The sequence below is a fragment of the Mytilus californianus genome, unplaced genomic scaffold, assembly GCF_021869535.1.
Source record: "Mytilus californianus isolate M0D057914Y unplaced genomic scaffold, xbMytCali1.0.p SCAF_3, whole genome shotgun sequence".
Lineage (NCBI taxonomy): Eukaryota > Metazoa > Mollusca > Bivalvia > Mytilida > Mytilidae > Mytilus > Mytilus californianus.
Genome location: NW_026262679.1, coordinates 81,933,507 through 81,953,772, shown reverse-complemented (window position 1 = coordinate 81,953,772; position 20,266 = coordinate 81,933,507). Strand labels below are relative to the sequence as shown.

Below are 20,266 nucleotides of genomic sequence, written 5' to 3'. Positions count from 1 at the left end.
ATTATTTATTTACTTGTTTACATGGGTTACGCAAAGTAGAAGTTAAATGTCCATTTTCATTTGGTCATGAATTCTTATTTAGTATTTTTAATTAGGATTGGTCTACCATTGAAAGGGAATTCCAATAAATGACATTTTTTTTGCCATAGACATTTTATTATACCTATTTAAATTGTGAAACAAGGAATAAGTTATATCCTTCAGTTATTTTAGTTCATAGTATTGCCAGTTTTGTTGAAGTCGTTCTCAACCATACTATTTAAAATGAAATTTCTTTACTGAGTGAAATAGAATCCAGCTTTATTTTGAAGAAGCAGATGTAGAAGACGAAACTTCTTTATACATTTTGTACAGCATTTTAGTTTTTACATGTACATAGTATTGATAAAGTTTAACAATTCCACCCGCTCTATTCAGAACAGCTTAATTCTTTAAACAAATTTATACAGGCATTTCATGTTTATTAAAATCTGCTTTTTCTACTGTCAGTGCCTATAGATAGTTTTCAAATATTTCCAGTTAATCGTATTTACAAACAAACCTGCTGTGGTTGAAGACTCATTAATTGTTAAAAAAATCTTTACATGATTCTGATAGATTAGAGATGTTGGATATCTTTTGAAAACTATTTTTAAAGAGAAGGATTTAGAGACTAAATTTTTCTCATCAAATATTCTAATTGAAATTGAGAAATTGATAGTTATTTTAGATATCTAAATGAAATTGCTTCTCATATTCTACACAATAGTCTCATAAACTTTTGGCATTTTTAAACTGCATAAAAAATCCGCCCTCTATTCAATTGTAACTGTATGATATTAAGCCTGCATCATCCGTTTAATATCTTTTCAAACGTTTCAATTCAAATTATGAAATCAACTGTTCAATAAATTAAAATTTGAAAGTGATTTGTTAAATGCATGACAAGACATAAAGCATGCCCAACAAAATAAAATCGAATGTTAACCAAACTGCTGTCTCTTCAACCAGAAATAATGTTCTGTTTAAATCCTTGGTACTATGAAAATGGATATTTTAAAGGTGTATTCAAATAAAGAAGCTTGATTTATGGTAGAAATTTAAAGCTGAGCTTTGTGATAAGCTGAAATTTATCAAAAAACTTTTCCTTGACATTTGGAGCTACAGGTTATTTGTTTGTTTGTGCAGAAATATTGTCTCCAGTACAATTCAATTTCTTTGTATATTTTAATTTTTTTCTTGAATTGGTTATGTACATTTTGACTTGGGGTGTCACATTTTCTAAACTCTTAATCAAAATGTAATTAAACAGTAGAATCATAAAAGTTTTTTTTCATGGATGCAAGAATTGATTTCAAGAGGTTCATCATTGAATCCAGAAATACTAAGAATGTCCATTGAGTTTCTCAAAAGGCCAATATTTACATCCCAAACAGAAAGTTTTAAGAAATATGATTACCGGTATATCTTAAGTACAATGAAACTCAACCTTTGTTTTACTGATAATAATACATCAATGTTTTAAAAATTACCATAATATTTAATTGCCCCTGTAAAACTATGTATTCAGAGATGTCTTTTCAAAGCCAACTATTATGGTTCAGGAACTAGCTGAATCTCAAATTTCTCATGAACATGTATGAATGAATTAAGACCCAATACAACAACTTTATTTATTAATCAATTTCTCTTTAATATCTCATATTTCTTGTTAATACAGAGCATTATATATCATTATTTAAAACTATTATGTTTTGTGTGTGATGGTTGACAAACTTAAACACATTTGTAGGATATTAAATCTACATCAACCCATAGTTATTTGTATCAGAAAATTTTTAATTTTCACGTTATGGATTTTCCTGGATAAATGTATATTCAAAAGAATTTACTAAAATATATGATTATAATATTGAAAAGTTTGTAATTCAATTTGAATTCCATTTAAATTTTAAGGGCAAGCAGACTAAGATTTTTTCACGTTATGGATTTTCCTGGATAAATGTATATTTAAAAGAATCATCTAAAATATATGATTATAATACTGAAAAGTTTGTAATTCAATTTGAATTCCATTTAAATTTTAAGGGCAAGAAGACTAAGAATTTTTTTGTTTGAATTTAAGTTAAATAGCATTGAGAGAATATGTAATGTCTATTTCTGAGGTGATTGGAAACATATATGCTTATTCTCAAAGCCCTATTTTAGAAACAGAACTAAAGTCTTACAGTTTTATAGACATGTAGTCTGTAACCCATAGCCAAGCAATGTTTGGCTTTGTTGCATTGGTTAATTGTATCATAACTTAAGCTTGACTAGCCATGGGTAAGCCTAAAAAGCTGTTAATGTGACAATGTTATACAATTGATAATGTAGACCTAAAATCTTACTCATTTATCAAATGTAATTTGTATAAATTATACAGTTTGAATGCATGTTTCTCACATTAAGATAGCTGTAGAAATTAATTGCTTTAAAGTTTAAGGATTTTGAATTTAGAAAAAATCACAAATTTAAAATTTGATATTGCATCAGACATCAAAAAGTTTGGGTTTTTGTGTTTTTAATTGTCAATTATTAATTACCGATATACTTGTATGTAACGGTATTGGTAAATAGTTTGATAATCTTGATCAGTGTTTTTTCTTTACAACTATTTTGTTGATTATTTTATTCACAAAAGGTCTTTTATTAATTAGTATTTTCACTACAGGACATGTTCATGTTGAACTTTGTAGGATTTAATATCCGTTCTTTGGTTTGTCAAAGTGTAAACAAGCCATAAACATCCAATATGGTGGTGTTTGTGAGTTCTCTAATTCTAAAGAAAATTTGTCCCTATTTCCCCTTTGATGTAGCTAGCTATGCAGAGAGGTACAAATCAATCAGTTTCAATATTGAGTGTTGAAGAGCTTTGGGAAATTTGTTTTCGGATTTAATTGAGTCATAAACTTGAAATTTTATAGCAAGGTATTTTAATTAAATTGTTATGGAATAAGTTGAGTTTTGTATGGTTAAAGGTAGTCTTGTATACTAAATACCTTAAGTTACCTGTGGTATGAAATAAAAATGGTACTTTATTTGTTAGTACTTGCAGAATTATTTTGTTGTCTAATAAACTTCAAAAAATAATATCAAAATGAAATACTTTTTTCACAGATTTTATTATTTATGAGTGAATGGATATATATTTTACTGTTTCACTGTTGATTGAGGTGTTAGAAGAAGATTTTTGACTCTAAAAGCCATACTTATACTTGAGATGACTGTAATTTTTTCATTGGATGTTAAGCAACCAATTATCAATCAATCTGAAATCATATATTATAAAGAATAGGGAAGGAAAGGTGACCTATACACAAATTTACATATACAAATATTTTATTAAATCTAGAAGTATATATTTTTTTCTGAAGGGTTTGATAATTTGGTGAAAATTATAAAGGTTTAAAATTGGATATCCTTGAAAATTTCAGACTCTTGAATATCTTTCACAGTTGACAATAAACAAAATCTTACAAGGTCACTGACATTACTCTTGGCATGAAGATTAAAGAAACAAGGCCATGTTGAATTTAAGATTAGAACAAAGACCACATTAAATTTGATCAGAGAGAACAGAAGATTATGGTAGTGTTAACAATTCATAAAACACTCCAAATTTAGGTTAAACGTGTCTATTTGGATATATCTTTTAGTACAGAAATTTGATGTATGGCACCCAATATACATAATATAACATTTCAAATACATATGGACTTTATTTGTTTAATGTTGGATAACAAATCTTCTTCTTTATATGTTATCTAAGTCCAGATTTTCTTCAACCTGGTTTTTTTGTTTGTTTAGATTGTTTTACCTGTTTTCTTTTTCAAGTTGAGATATGTGTCAGATTTAGGTCTTCGTTTCAAGTGTAATGTCACCAATTCACTGGATAACAATACTTGAGAAAGTCTCCAAGTTTGTTTACCACATTTTTGTGGGCACGTAGATCTCTTCACAAACCTTGTATGGTCTTAAATGATACTAAGTTAATTTTACTTGTCCTGAATGCACTAATCTGTAGAACAGAGATTATAAAATACATACAGAAAAAGATTGAAAAGATTGTAAATATATCTACTTTTAAAATATCTTTTAAGTACTTCCTAGAGATATTTTGCCAACCTTGGTATGCTTTCATGGACATTACTGAGCCATACCAAGTTGTATGCGTTTCAAATCTTTCAAATCATTTATTACTTCCAAAATTGTTTGAATTAATTGGAAGGAATCAAATGTTAGATTTTCGATCAAGTTTATATGAAAGACTCAAATATTAGCTATTATCCACTGGACTTTTTGTGACTTGCAGAATTGGATGTAAATGGCAGATCTTTGATTGTTTCTGCTGTTTACAACTTTTATAGACATGATAGACAAAATTAGACATATTGTAAAGACATGTACCTGTCTGCTGTTGAGGACTGAATATAACATACTAGAATCTAGATGTATTTTTAGTGATTGGTTACTGTCATTGCCCATCGACATACACCTTACATCTCCTTTTATTTATATTTAAATGATAAAATCTTACATGTACTGGCATATTGTATATATTTGTTCCTAATGAAGCTTATGAAAGAGTGTCATTTGCATTTTGCCACTACAATAGATCAGCCTATCCAGTCTCCATTTGAAAAAGGAAATTGTAGATTGTTTTTGACTTTGAAGGACCTTAAACAATTAAGATATTGTCTTTTACTTGAGACAACTTGGACAAATTGTTTGTATTTGGCTTTGTATATGACATTATCAACAAAGATTTCTTTGCCTTTCGAGGAAGATTGCCTGCCCATTGTCTTTCTTTGCCTTTCAAGGAAGATTGCCTGCCCATTGTCTTTCTTTGACTTTAGAGGATGATTGCCTGTCCATTGTCTTTCTTTGCCTATAGAGGATGATTGCCTGCCTATTGTCTTTCTTTTCCTTTAGAGGAAGATTGCCTGCCTTCTACGATAGATGACCATTATTATATTTAATCATTCTGTTTCCTTATGTATATATCAAAATCTTAATTCTTGAGACTTACACTAAATCTTTTTGATATTGGTTTGTAACTTGAACCAACCCATCGTGTAATGGCCAACATTGTGTATGACTGCCATGTAGATCAGTCCCTTGATATGAGCAAATACATATAGATTCTACCACTGCATTGATTGTGATACAATATTTCTCCGCTAGAGACAGTTGAAATTTTCATATTTGAAACATGTGACTTGCAGAACTTTTAATATGTTTAAAATTCAACTGTGGAGAGTAGAGAAATATTGCATTGCATGAGTTTCAGTGATGGAATCTTGTTTCTCTAATAATTAAAGACTACATGTAGACCAACTGCATCTTTCTTTTTCAATGAGCCGCAAAAAGATGTGTTTTTAATATCATTGAGTATGGTCACCTTTTTTCGTGACATCACAATAGGAAATTCAGAGGAAATCAACAAAATTTAATGTCAAAGGTAATTGAAATTTGACCAAAGAAGAACTGAGATTAAACCAACGTTAATTATAAAAAAATAATCAACCAGTCAGGAAAAGTATAAATCAGCTAAGAATTAGAGATATATGTTTATTATTTTGGTAACACAAGACCAATATTTTTTTAACATGAAAAAATATTCATCTTTTATTTTAACATACATTATTTATATTTCAGTTGCACAGGAGGTGCGTCCAAAGTAGCATGCGGTGAAGGCACTGCTAATCCAAATACTGGACAAAGTACATCAGGAGCATGTGTAGCTTGTAACACAGGAGAGTACAGCGCTGCTGGTTCAGATGTCTGTACACAATGTCCTGCTGGTCAGGAGTCTAATGGAGGGAAAACAGCTTGTAGTGATTGTACTGCAGGGAATTACAAGTCCAGTGGACAGACGTCATGTCAGACATGTCCAGCGGGTAAGTACAAGTAAGACAAGGAATTACAAGTCCAGTGGACAGACATCATGTCAGACATGTTCAGTTGGTAAGTTTACTAAGACAAGGAATAACAAGTCCAGTGGACAGACATCATGTCAGAAATGTCCAGCGGGTAAGTTTACTAAGACAAGGAATTACAATTCCAGTGGACAGACATCATGTCAGACATGTCCAGCAGGTAAGTTTACTAAGACAAGGAATCACAAGTCCAGTTGACAGACATCATGTCAGACATGTCCAGCGGGTAAGTTTACTAAGACAAGGAATTACAAGTCCAGTGGACAGACATCATGTTAGACATGTCCAGCGGGTAACTTTACTAAGACAAGGAATTACAAGTCCAGTGGACAGACATCATGTTAGACATGTCCAGCGGGTAAGTTTACTAAGACAAGCTAGTACAGTGAAGTAGATATCTGAAAAGTCCTCCCGAAAACATTATACATTTAATATAAGTCACAGTATTAAGCCACAGTTTAGATATAAGCATAAAATTCCTTTTGTATTTTATTTAACGAAACTACCTCTTTGGTAATATCATCTGTCACAGTTTTTTCTAAAATGAGAAAAATAAAATGCATATAATATTGCAACAAATATCTTGCAAATAGTGAGTGCTATACATTGACTGTGTTTATCTAATCATCATATGAAATGCTTGTAATATTTGGATGATGATGATGGGTGGCTGTTTAACTTCCAGAGGCAAATTAAATGCATACTCAGGATGAGAACATGTAAACAGCACTTTTAAAGTCCTTGGTTTGACAGGGCTGGGGTTTGAACATGCTAGCAAGAGACTGCCGAGCCGTTTTGTTATATTTGAGAAATGTTACCGAAATTGTTATAATGTTATGGTACAAAGAAGTCCTTCAAGTAGGATTAGTGTTCATTTTATCCTTATTTATTACTGGTGCTTTGCATAAACTACTAACATATACCAGTAGAATTCTTCTCTAATATATAATGAAAATGTAAAACTTTTAATTTCCATTAAGTTGATGATATCTTGATGATCACAAGGGGCCTCGGTGGCCGAGTGGTCTAAGTAGTTACTACTGTAATCACTAGCCAGTCAACACTGAGGTTGTGAGTTTGAACCCCGCTCGTGCGGGTGCACTCGACTCCACAATCTTAATTGACTAGGATTGCCAGTTTTCCTATCGAAGGTCGGTGGTTTTCTCCCCGGGCACTCCGGCTTCCTCCACCAATAAAAACTGGCCGCCAAGAAATAGCCCAAAAGCGGTGCTTAAAAGTGGCGTTAAAACACCAAAAATCAAAAAAAAATCAAAAAATCTTGATGATCACACTAAAAATCTTACAGTTATATGAAGATTGATGTAGCTTCAAATTGATTTAGACATATTTTTTTTTATTTCAGGTTCTAAATGTCCAAGCATTCAAATGACAGCACCTATAACATGTCCATCAGGAGAATACCAAGTGTCGACTGGTCAAACATCGTGTTCTAGTTGTCCTGGTGGCTCACAATGCTCAGATCCAACTGTAGCTACACCATGTGCTAAGGGAACATATTCAACAGGTTCAGCAACATCATGTACAGCTTGTGCTTCAGGAGAATATCAAGACAGTACTGGAGAAACATCATGTTCTGCATGTACAGCAGGGCATCAGTGTGCTGATGCTACTGTTGCCCCTGTTCAGTGTTTAGCTGGTACCTATGCAGAATCATCAATAACATGTATGGCATGTGCAACAGGCACGTATGCAGATAGTGCAGGGGCTTCATCATGCACAGATTGTCCTGCTGGTTCTCAGTGTTTGAATCCTGCCATAAGTCCAGTTGCATGTAACGCGGGAGAATATTCAGGTGCGAAGGCGACCACATGTACAGCATGTGCAACTGGATATTACCAAGCAACTACAGGACAGTCATCGTGTTCACCGTGTACAGCTGGTTCAGAGTGCTCAGACGCTACAGCTAGTCCTAACCAATGTTCAGCAGGAACTTACTCTGCTGCCTTAGCCACAACCTGTACAGCATGCGCTTCAGGTAATAATGAGGGTATTTTAATTCTTATGTTATGTGATGTGTGAATTATAAACCGTTTTAGTTTCAGATGATAGAGTAGTTCTAATTGCTTTATTGAGCTTTCTTTCTTTTCAGATGTATTATATTAATTTAATAACCTTTTTTCATAGGAAATGAGTTGGAGGAAAAAAAGATACAGAAATATTTATATTGGACTCTGTAGAAGTATAGAAGATTCTTAACAAAGAAACTAATATTATTTAAATGATTATATTATACTACCATTACAAATGTTTTTTGTATTTTTCAGCAGACTGTACAATACTAATTTGAATGGAGTTCATCTTTTATGTCATACTATTGTTTTCTTGCTGTTGATCATAGAAAGATATTCTTTATGTCCTCCCTTATATCAGGCTTTCTTATCACTGCTTTACATAATACATGTACATCACATTTAGATTATACTCATTACTGTTTTTTTGGTAAATCAATGAAAAAGAACTACATAGAGGGACATTGCTCGTCCTAAACATGCATAAAATATTTGCCACTAGACGTTAAGCAACTAACAATCAATTTATTATATTTCAGCTTTCCTTGTTTATAGTCATTCCTAGATTTTTGAAATCTTGCATTATGTTGAGATAAAGTTTGCATTTCTGATGAAGTTTGCCATTCTCATTAAGTGTACCATTCTTATTGATGAACCTACTTTTGATGGAATCACAGTTAATGGATTACTTTTTTTTCTTAATAGAAATTTTAATTGTGTGCAAATTTACTTTATCTGCAAATATTGAGGGTTTTGGTAGGGGTTGGCATATAGTTGTACAATGACGATTTACATATTAATTTTACATTTTATTTTGGTTGAATTAATATGGCCTTTGTTGTGTTATTTTTCTGTGTAAAAGGAAGAGAGTGTTGTCTGTTCTATGGTCGGGTTGTTGTCTCTTTGACACATTCCCCATTTCCATTCTCAATTTTATTCATGCTATTATACCATCTAGTTGCTTTCATTTTGTTATGCACTTTACCATGTTGTGTAAGAAATCTTTAAGGTGGTACCCAACACCTTCACTAAAATTAATTTGGCTCGTTTAATTTTCATAAAATTTTGACAAAGTATTTACTTTGACCCTTTGACAAAAATATAAAAATTTCAAAAAATTTGAACCAACCAATTTATCAGAAAAATTAGACTGGTTATATAGCAGTTTGACAAACACTAACTTTGATCATTGAGAAGCTTAATATTCCCTTAACAACACAACGTAATTAAAACGTTTAGCTGATTTTACTCCCTTTTACTTGAGTTATCTCCCTGTAGTGTTAGGTACCACCTTAAATACATTTTTCTAATTAAAATTTTCTTCCTTTCTTTCACTTTTTTTTATCTCCTTCTAATGGTCATCTTGTCAAATTGCTGGTACAGGTCTCTATCAGAATCTGTGACAAGGTTAATTATCATATAATGCATGTATAAATGTTGACCTTTTAACCTTTGCTGTGAAGGAACCTACAGTACATTAGGAGCTAGCAGTTGTACCACATGTCCTGCTGGACAGGCATGTACAGTTACTGGAACAGTCACAGATTGTCCTGCAGGAACATACAATGCAGCAGGGGAGACAACGTGTACCACTTGTGCTTCAGGTTGGTTTATAAACCATAAATTGTGCTCCAAAAAAAAACCAAACCTCAATAACACTAATAGCGAAACTGTAAAAATCTTGATATTACTACTAGGGATTCATCGATTTTAGGGGAATACCAATTTTCATGGATTTCATAGTAGAGGTGAACCACAAATTAAATGTTCTAAGACTGACAAATTTTCAATAGACTTGTTTGCAGACTTTGGCAAAACCATGAAATCAAATACCTGTGAAAATGCAAGTTCTCTTAATCAACGGAAATTGCTACCAACAAAAATAGATGATTCCATAGTATATGAAATTAGTCATAGTAAAGACAACTAGTCTTATAATGATTTTTCACTGACTGACTCGGAACATTTCACTATTTAAAACAAGCATATTATACTTTTGAAGCACTATTCTTGTACATTGTGTAAAATTACAGTAGTAACATTTATCTTGCATTGTTGTATTTTTGATTCAAAATAATAAATATACCCATTTTTTATAACTCGGAAACGGTATGAAGAATGCATTGTTCAAACAATAAAAATGAAAACAAGAAGACAATTTTTTTTATAAGAAAGAATTTTCTCGTCTGACATTAAGGTTACTACAGTTCAGCTAATTCAACATCATGTACCATTTGTGCTGCTGGTGATGACTGCACAGACCCTGCCGTGACCCCCACTCCCTGTTCTGCTGGTACCTATAGTAACCAAGGAGATGATGGATGTACTAGTTGTGCAACAGGTATTGCTTTAATGTTATTTGATCCCAATATTTGTTCTTCTCAGCATTTTGGTATATTATGCTTTTTAACTGACTTGACTGTAGTGTTGGCAGTCCATATTGAATCTGATTAAAGTACAGTTGATATTATCAAACCTATCTGTTCAATTGGTAAGAAATTTTAGCAAACTGATTATGGATACTGCCAAGTAAGTCATTATTGTTATCCAATTTAAAGAGGAAAATTCTTGAACAATGCCGAATTCATAAAAAAGGATGACCTTTGTTTCTCACCAACACATTTATCGTCTCTTGACGTTCATTTTTTATTCTTTCCATACATGTATTTTCATTAAATGTATTTCGATGTATTTCATTGATTATTTTTCATTAAATGTTTTCATTACCGGTATATGTATTTCCATTGAATGTATTTCCATTAAATGTAAAGCATTGTGAGTATTATGTATCTTTTTGTTATTTCAGGTTATTACAGTGATTCTCCTGGTTCAGGTTCATGTACAAAATGTACAGCAGGAGAGGACTGCTCAGACCCTGCAGTGACCCCCACTCAATGTTCTGCTGGTACCTTTAGTAACCAGGGAGAAGCTGGGTGTACTAATTGTGCAACAGGTATGACTTTGATGCTGCTTTCTCATTTCAGTTTTATTTTGTTCATGGTTATAATAAGGTAAACTAGGATATTTTTTTTCAAATGAAACCAAAATGTACAAATTGTTTTGAATGAAAATATTTCCTAATTATTCCAAATTGTTTCTGAAGAACTTTATGTGTGTTTTCAAGTACAGTAAAGCCAATAAATTAAGGTCACCTTTTGGACGAGTAAACTGACCTGATAAGACAGTTGACATTTGAATAAAGGTCTAAAATGCATAGGAATTTCTACAGTGGGACAAGGAAAGAGTGTGACCTGGCAAGACAGGTTTTTGCGTTATAGAGGTAAAGTTTATAGCAGGTTTGACTATAATATTTTTCATTTCAGGTTATTACAGTGATTCAGCTGGTTCAAGTTCATGTACGATATGTACGGCAGGATATGACTGCTCAAACCCTGCAGTGACCCCCACTCAATGTTCTGCTGGTACTTATAGTAACCAGGGAGATGATGGGTGTACTACATGTGCAGCAGGTATAGCTTCGATGCTATTTTTATCCCTTTGGTTTGATATCAATAGGCTTTTTATAAAGTAATACATGTACTCACTTAATATTGCATGGGATTATTATGGCATAATATATTCAAATTATATGTTTTAACGACTTAATTTGATAGTATACTAATACTAACGATGAACAAGAAAACGTTGAAATGATTTTTTGAAAAGTATGTCAATGAGCTAATTAATATGTTACAGCATTCAAATGTATACAAGAATTTTTAAACAATCAATTTTAAATACCAGAGGGGTGGTATAGAATCTTGAAGGAAAACTTTTCGTTATTAATTCATTCAATTTGTATTAATTTTGTCAACTGCCCTCATTGTCAATTTCTAGATATAAGTCAAGATATGAACCAGACGTAACTTTATCTGCTGCATCCTTTATTTCAAATTAAATGGGATAGATGCCTTCAACATAGTCACCAAACTTTGAATTATTCAGTAATTGTTAAATTGTTGATAACATTTATTCTTTAGGATATTTCAGCTCCAACGGTTCTGAATCATGTTCCCTGTGTCCGGCAGGAAAAGATTGCAACGCTACATTAAATGGAACGGAACCTCTTGATTGTCCTGCTGGCTTTTACAGCCAAGATGGCGATACTCAATGTAGAAATTGTCTGTCAGGTAGAAATTGAGCTGTGGATGGTGGATGTTGTTAAATACGTTGTTGCATGATTTTTATTGTTCCTCATAAAATTTGTTATGTCTAAAATGTGTTTGTATTACTTTGCAGGTTTCAATGGAAGCACTTGTTTTTTGTTGGTTTTGGGTTGTATATTTATGTGCATTGTTGTAATATTATGCTTATTTATTGTTGATAACATAATGTTTGTAACAATGTTCTTCTTTCAGATATATAACCATTACAAATACATATGAACATCAACTGCTCAAATTTGAATCATAGGAAAGTTTTTTCATATTTGAAACTGAATAATTTTGTAGATTTATTATTATTCATGGGATACCAACTTTCATGGATTTCATGAGTAAAGTTGGAACCATGAAGATAAATGAACAACGAAATATAAATTTTTTATAAGCTTGTATGCAGACTGGCAAAACCATAAAATCAAATATCCACGAAAATCACAATTTTTCCTTAATCCACGAAAATAAATGAATCAACAGTAGTTTATAATTTACACAATTCACAATCCTATTAAAATATTTTAATCAGTGTATAGAAAATGTATACTATTTTGGATCAATTTAAATCTGCTATTTTTTTTCAATCTGTTTTTGAGCATTTTGAAGTTCTTGTATTTAGATAGCATTTTGTGCTGTCATAACTGCATGTATATGTTGGTGTCAGGTTTATAATGTTCAAAGCATGGAATTGATATGTAACAAACAAATTTTTAAGACATTCAATCCATATAATATGACTTGATTTGATATAGCAGATGAATTTGCTTAATATTTTGAAAATATGAAAGATGTTAAATTATTTTATATTGCCTAAAAAAAAAATCATGTCATTATGAATATGGATTGATCATTGCATTGCATGTGTTAAAACTAATAATAATTGTTGATTTAGGTGGAGGATGAAAATGTTATGATTTATTGCATTGTATATAATTGACTCTCAAGTTGTCCTGTATATCAATGTTTCACAAGTACAACAAAACCTTTTGTTTGTTGATTGAAAATTTTGAATTTGTTGGTGAAGCAGATCTTGAATTACTCAGACATTGAAAGATTTTATATGCGAAAGCTAAAGAATCTCTGACATCAGGGATAATTATAAGATTATTTTTTTCTTACTCTCTAGTTATGTCATATAACTACAAATGTATAAAAAAATAAGTTTTACTTTTAGACTTTCAAATTTGGTTCAAAGTTTGACGGTTTGACATTTTTTTTATTTTAATTTAAAAAAAATCATTAATGATCATGTAAATTAAAAATATGAAAGGTATATTTATCATTTTAAATTCAAATAGGCAGACTAGAATAAAATTAAAGCATTCTGATGAATATTTATAAAAAGTAAACTAATGTAATAAACAAAAAGGTTTAACCAATGACATTCTCATTTTTGCATACAATGAAATGACCCTTAGTCTTGTAAATTGTGAAACTATATTTGTTATTTGTTATGAATTTCAGTGTTTATATCTTCTCATTACAGGATATTACAGTTCTTCATCTGGGAGTAGTTCCTGTACCCAATGTACGGCAGGAAATTCATGTACCGCTACAGCACAGACAGCATGTGGTTTAGGGAAATACAGTGTTGCTGGGGAAACCACCTGTCGAGATTGTCCAGCTGGATTTGCTTGTACAACAACGACCACAAGTACACCTACCCAATGTACAGCAGGACAGTATGCCGCTGCACAGGCTTCTACATGTTCCACTTGTAACTCAGGAGAGTACAGTACCGCTGGATCGGCTAGCTGTACACTATGTCCTGCCGGAAGTAAATGTGCGACAACAGCGTCTACACCTGTGCAGTGTACAAAAGGAAGTTATGCTCCAGCTGGATCCACAAGCTGTACATCATGTGAGGCTGGAAATAAATGTCCCACAGATGGAATGACTTCAGCCACAGCATGTCCAACAGGATACTACCAGACTAATACTGGACAGGAAACTTGTACCCAATGTCCTCAAGGTATATTTATGATTTGAAAATGTACATTGTCCCTCAATAGGTTTTTTTTTTTGGAAGTTTACAAATGATGGTATAGGATTTCATAGGTTTTCAGTAGTTGTATAAGATAGAGCAATTTAGTGTAATTAAAGCGATGATTTATTTATAGTATGAATTTTCTCAATATACATTACTATGAATTCATTTATTTTCATATTAAAGTGCCGATGTTAGTGGATTGAGGGAAAATGTATTTTCTTGGATGCTTGATGATATGGTTTTAACAAATTCTGCGAAGGAGCCTTTAGAAATTTTGTATTTTGTACCATTGAAGTCTGAAATTTGTTATTCACCTATGCCAATAAAATCCACAAATACTAGACTAGTGTCTCATAGATAACAATGAATCCACAGTATGAATTCTGCATAAAAAAAGAATCCCTAAAAAAATAACTGCTACTGAAGTTGAACTTGATTTACGATGAGAGGGAAAAGATTGTTTTGAATAAGTATATTTACTGCTACCATAAAATATGGATATGTTCAAGATCTTTGTAATAGAACATGTCTCTGGATGAAACATCACTTTCTAATTTCTCTACAGGGAGTATGTGTAATGATGCAACAATAACTCACACACCGTGTAGTGCTGGAACATACCAAAATGTGCGTGGAATGGATACATGCAAAAATGTGAGTTGATCTATTTATTATCTATAAAACCTGTATGTAGCATATAAAGTACAACAAATGTATCAGTATTAAGAATCTTGAGATATTTATTGCGAACAAAATGAAACTTTTCCACAGATTCATCTCCTATCAGTCAATCTATTTAAACTTTTGTCAGTTCTATTGTCCCTTTTTATAATTAAATCAGTGTTTATTTTGAACAGATAAAAAATATATTGTTGATAATGAATAAATACAACATCACATGCAGTTTTGTGAGTTGAAACAAGTATTTTCATCTATTCAGAAGAAAACTTTTTTACTCAAGTAAATTAATCAATGAGTGATGGATTTCTCTTAGAAGAAATTTAAAGGTCCGGCCAGTAAATAAACTACACAGAGAACAAGAGAACAACAGCTATTGTATTAATTCAATGGGACATTAGAACTGACAAAAGTTTAAATAGATTGACCAATAGGAGATGACTCTGTGGAAAAGTTTCATTTGGTTCGCAATAAAATGAGTTATCTTATAAAATTATTGAACTATTATGTGAAATTGTAAAGATTTAAAATTAATGACAAGAACAAGAAACAAAGCCATTTATGAATATTTTTGAACTGTATGTACCAGATGTGAAGTCAATCTCTGTTTTTTTCCCACAAAATTTTTAATATGAATTATTGAAGACTTTCATGATTAAGAACAATAATATTAGCACTATTATCTTATAACATCAATATCATTTTTTGTGCACTCTCTCCTTTTCTAATTTTTACTTCAATTTTAAGAAATTGATTATCGCTCCCGACATTGTATTATAATTATTAAAGGAAAGGAAATTACCAATACATAACAGAAATCACCAAAAGTACTAGACAGTACATCAGACCACAGCAACCACAAACCCCTAACTCCTCCAAACAATTAACAGACATACAAATAAATAAGTAACAAGATTATCATAGCCTGACTTGGTACAGTTTTGTTTGATGTTGAATATTTGTTTTTGCAACTATATAGATATTGTTTTTTTAGTTTGCAACTATATTTGATATATTTGATGTTTCAGTGTCCATCAGGATATTACTCAGACTCGACGGGAGCTATAACTTGTACCATATGTACAGCAGGTTCACAATGTTCTGATCCAGCTGTTGCGCCAGTTGCTTGTGGATCAGGAGAGGTTAGTCAAAGCATTTTATCTTGAATAACATTCTATATAACATGGTTTTATGAAAATTAGGTGAGAAATCAGTTAATGCTTTGTCTCTCTTTCTAAAATAAATTACCTCCAGAAGGTAACTTATAAGTTTTCTTTGATCTATTCTCAAGCATTTTTCTATATCTGCATAGATACTACTGAACATTAAATAAATATGTGTCAAGTTAATGGCTATTTGTCTCGCCCTGACGGAGTCAAAAAACGAGACATAGGTATGCTGTTTCTGCCGCCGCAACGTCTAGTTCATGGTGAACAATTAGTGGTAGGTCAATGATATTTGGTATGCAGTTGTATGAGCATTGGCACATCTCATTACCATGGAGATTATTTGGCCCCGCCCCCTCAGTCAAGGTCTATTGACTTTGAAACTTTTCATAGTTTACATGTATTAGTTTGTGATTAGGTCAATTTATGGGGAAAAAACTAGTGGTAGGTCAATGATATTTGGTATGCAGTTGTATAGGCATTGGCATATCTCATTTCCATGGAGATTATTTGGCTCCGCCCCCCTTAGTCATGGTCTATAGACTTTGAAAATATTGCTAAGTTTACATGTATTAGTTTGTGATTAGGTCAGTTCAAGGGGAACCATTAGTGGTAGGCCAATGTTGATTGGTGTTCAGTTGTATAAGCATTGGCACATCTCATTTCCATGGAGAATATTTGGCCCAGCCCCCTCAATCATGGTATATTTACTTTGAAACTTTTGCTTAGTTTACATGTATTAGTTTGTGATTAGATCAGTTTAAGATGAACTGCTAATGTTAAGTCAATGATATTTGGTATGCAAATTTATTGGCATTTGCAAGTATCGTTTCCATGGAGATTATATAGCCCCACCCCTGATCATGGTTCATTGACTTTGAAACTTTTACATAGTTTACAAGTTAATGTTTGTGTTAAGGTTTGTTTAAAGGGAACAACTTATAATAAGTCAATGGTATTTGGTATGCAGTTGTATTAGCATTGGCACATCTCATTCTATGGAAATTGTTTAGCCATGTACCTTCAGTCATGGTTCATCGACTTTGAATATTTGCATAACTTACATATTAAAGTATTGCTATTTTAATTTCAACATTTGCATTATCAAAATTACAAAAAGGCGAGACATATCTCTGTGATAACAGTTGATGATTTTTTTTTTGGATGATGATTTGGAAAAAAAAGCATTGATACTTTAGGAATCACAGGATTTTTGAATACAAGTCAAATAAGATTATAAGTTTCACTGGTTATGATGCTTTTGAGTTATGCCTACGTAAATTGAAAATCAGCAACATTGATGGTTTTCAAATAATAATGTAGCTTGTTTTGATCAAAGCTGTAATAATAATTTTGAGATATTTAAAAGTCATTATATACAGGTTGAAGCTAGTTTACATTATCACAGCCACTATTAATCTATTGATGTCCCTTGAAAACAGTGAAAATAGCAATGATACTATTTTGTAGACAGTAACTGTCAGTTGCTATGAATAAAGAAAATTACAAATGATCGCAAAGTAAAGATCATTTCAACTACCAGCATTACCCCTTGTGTATTTTAGGAGTTATGTGCCGAAAAATTGAAAATCAGCTATATTGTTTTCTCATTAAAACTTGAATTTGTTTTGAAAAAAAAACCACTTGTAATTCCAGACTTAATTTGTATGAAATAGTTTGAGTTCAAGGAATCAACCTAACCAGCTTTTAACATTTAGGAGTTATTATGTACTTAATTTGAAATTCAGCCAATATATCAGTAAAAAAAAATGACCACTTTCCTAAAGAATTGAAAAGATGTTAATTTTGTATTGTAGTATTCATCAGCAGGTTCTACATCCTGCCAGTCTTGTCCTGCTGGAAGTGTATGTACTGGTGGAGCATTGACTACTTGTAATGTAAGTATACAAGTACATTTAGCTTAGTATTTTGAAGCCTATTCTTAGTATAGACCTTGTTATGTATATATAATTATATACTGCAAGCAAAATTATCCTGAATTTTCAAATATTCAAAGATTTTTAAGAAAATTATTCACCAAGTAACTTTCATTTTTATCATTGAAAAATAAATCAAAATAAAAGTTCAGAGTTAAAAATGTTATCAATATCTTTAAGATTCAGTAATCATTTATACATCATAATAGAAAATCACAATTTTTTTTAACTTCACGAGAGAAAATGTCTGACACCTCAATGCCAAAAAAAAAGTCAACTTTTGCAAAATATTTTGTTAAATACGATAAGGTCTATTGTTTTAGTTTAGATGAGATATTTTACTGAAGCTGAACTATTATAAAGAAGTTGTGTAGTCTTATATTAATCATTCTGATGTGGGCAAGACTGTCAATATGCTGACTCAAATTTTTTTAATTTCTTTCCTTTACAGACTGGTGAATATGTAGATGGCAGCACTTGTACAACATGCACAGCAGGATACTACTGTCCTTCACCTTCATCAGGAAGAATTATGTGTCCCAGCGGCTCATACCAGGATCAGACAGGACAAACATCATGTAAAGACTGCCCCTCAGGACAGGAATGTACAGACAATCCACCTACCACTCCTGCAGACTGTGATGCTGGTTATTACAGCTTATTAGGAGAGGTTGCATGTACTGTAAGTACACTGTGTTGGACTTCCTAAGTTATCGTTATGTGTTTTCCTGTTGAATTATATGACGTTTATATACAACACAAAAATATTGGATATTACATCCTTTAAAGAGATATTTATATTTTGCATATTATTCACATTGTTAATTTCTCCTTGAGGAGATATGGGATGATCATCATTTTGACAGCAACATATCAAATTGTTTAACAGTAAGCAATTACAGTAACGATCACCTTATAGTCTTCAGTGAGAGACCGTGGTTAGTATCATAATGCAAGCTTCTAATACCCTGAGTTTAGACAAGGTTGAAATTAACTCAACAATGATGACCTAAGATTATGAATATGAGTTATTACAAATTCTTTGATGATTTTTTAGATTTACCTGTATGCCATTTAACCTGTCACTCAAACCAATGATTTTGTAAATCTGTAATCACCAAATAATGACTAGATAATGTATTGGAGGGTATTTAATTTATAGCTTTGCCCAGATGGTTACTACAGTGGAACGGCTTCTCCTTCCTGTTCTCAATGTCCTGCTGGACAGGAATGTTTCGATGGAACAAACTACCTGTCAACACCAGCTGATTGTTCCGCTGGAACCTACAGTCCACTGGGAACTTCAACCTGCCTTAATTGTGCAACAGGTATGCATCAAGTCAAACCGATGGACAGGAAATAAATGCATTTTTGTGCCTGTCCCAAGTCAGGAACCTCTGGACTTTAAGTTAGTCTTGTATGGTTTTTTAAATTTTGGTTCATCTATATGTGTCAGAGTTTAGTGTGACGTCCATTTTTAGCTGAATTAGTATACATTTTTGTTTAGCGGCCAGCTGAAGCCCGCCTCTGGGTGCGGGATTTTCCCACTGTGTTGAAGACCCTTTGGTGGCCTTTGGCTGTTTTCTGCTGATTGGTCGGTTGTTTTCTCTTTGACGCATTCCCTGTTTCCATTCTCAATTTTAATTCACATTAAATTTTGAAGATGTTTTGTGAGATTAAAATTAAATTATTGATGAAATTTTTAATTGTCTTATCCAGATCAGCATGGCACAGTTTTTGAAAAATTTTATAACAATTAAAAATCATAATTTTTTTTTTTAATTGATATATTATTTATTTTTGTCCTGCTTTGCTTTGATTTGATTTGATTTAATTTAGAAATGAATCATAACTTTTGTCTCAACTTCTGTCTGACATGCAAATGCAGGTTTGCTGTGACCAATTGATGAGTTGCAACATAAAAACAAAGAATTTATATTGTTCTTAAAACATAGATTATATATTATATATACATAAATATTTTCAATTATTAATCATCATAAATTAGGGAACAGATATCCACAACTAAAATTTTACTGAATGACATAATTAATAGTCAATTATTAAAAAATGAGACCCAGATAAACCTCTTTTGTTGTTCCGTGGTAGAACACATTCTGCCAAAATGACCTTTAGGATATGGTGTGTATAAAGTAGAAATTTAATTGTTAACGGACAAGTAAATTATAGCAATGAATAAATTTTATAGGACTATACAGTGGAACCAAAGCATCGGCCTGTTCTCTATGTACACAAGGAAATTACTGTAACATTCCAGCATCATCTCCACAAGCATGTTCTACAGGACAATACAGTGCAGAAGGAATTGTAAGTTGTCATGATTGTAA

General features: G+C 31.9%; 1 protein-coding gene across 7 annotated transcripts in view; it reads left to right on the top strand.

Moving 5' to 3' along the window:
• LOC127735182 (uncharacterized) overlaps window positions 1-20,266 on the top strand; it is a 131,341-nt gene that overhangs the window by 23,934 nt on the left and 87,141 nt on the right. For 2 of the 7 annotated variants that reach the window (XM_052245282.1, XM_052245281.1), the window contains exons 3-16: window positions 5,680-5,921; window positions 7,324-7,956; window positions 9,454-9,594; window positions 10,188-10,331; window positions 10,797-10,943; window positions 11,314-11,460; window positions 11,971-12,120; window positions 13,634-14,119; window positions 14,703-14,791; window positions 15,844-15,957; window positions 17,799-17,879; window positions 18,370-18,600; window positions 19,081-19,246; window positions 20,128-20,246. In XM_052245282.1, the coding sequence (XP_052101242.1) occupies window positions 5,680-5,921; window positions 7,324-7,956; window positions 9,454-9,594; window positions 10,188-10,331; window positions 10,797-10,943; window positions 11,314-11,460; window positions 11,971-12,120; window positions 13,634-14,119; window positions 14,703-14,791; window positions 15,844-15,957; window positions 17,799-17,879; window positions 18,370-18,600; window positions 19,081-19,246; window positions 20,128-20,246 (2,890 nt within the window). Of the gene's footprint in view, window positions 1-5,679; window positions 5,922-6,170; window positions 6,187-6,230; window positions 6,253-6,296; window positions 6,319-7,323; window positions 7,957-9,453; window positions 9,595-10,187; window positions 10,332-10,796; window positions 10,944-11,313; window positions 11,461-11,970; window positions 12,121-13,633; window positions 14,120-14,702; window positions 14,792-15,843; window positions 15,958-17,798; window positions 17,880-18,369; window positions 18,601-19,080; window positions 19,247-20,127; window positions 20,247-20,266 lie in introns of those variants that run through there. The other 5 variants (XM_052245284.1, XM_052245286.1, XM_052245285.1 and 2 more) reach the window with 5 other exon arrangements.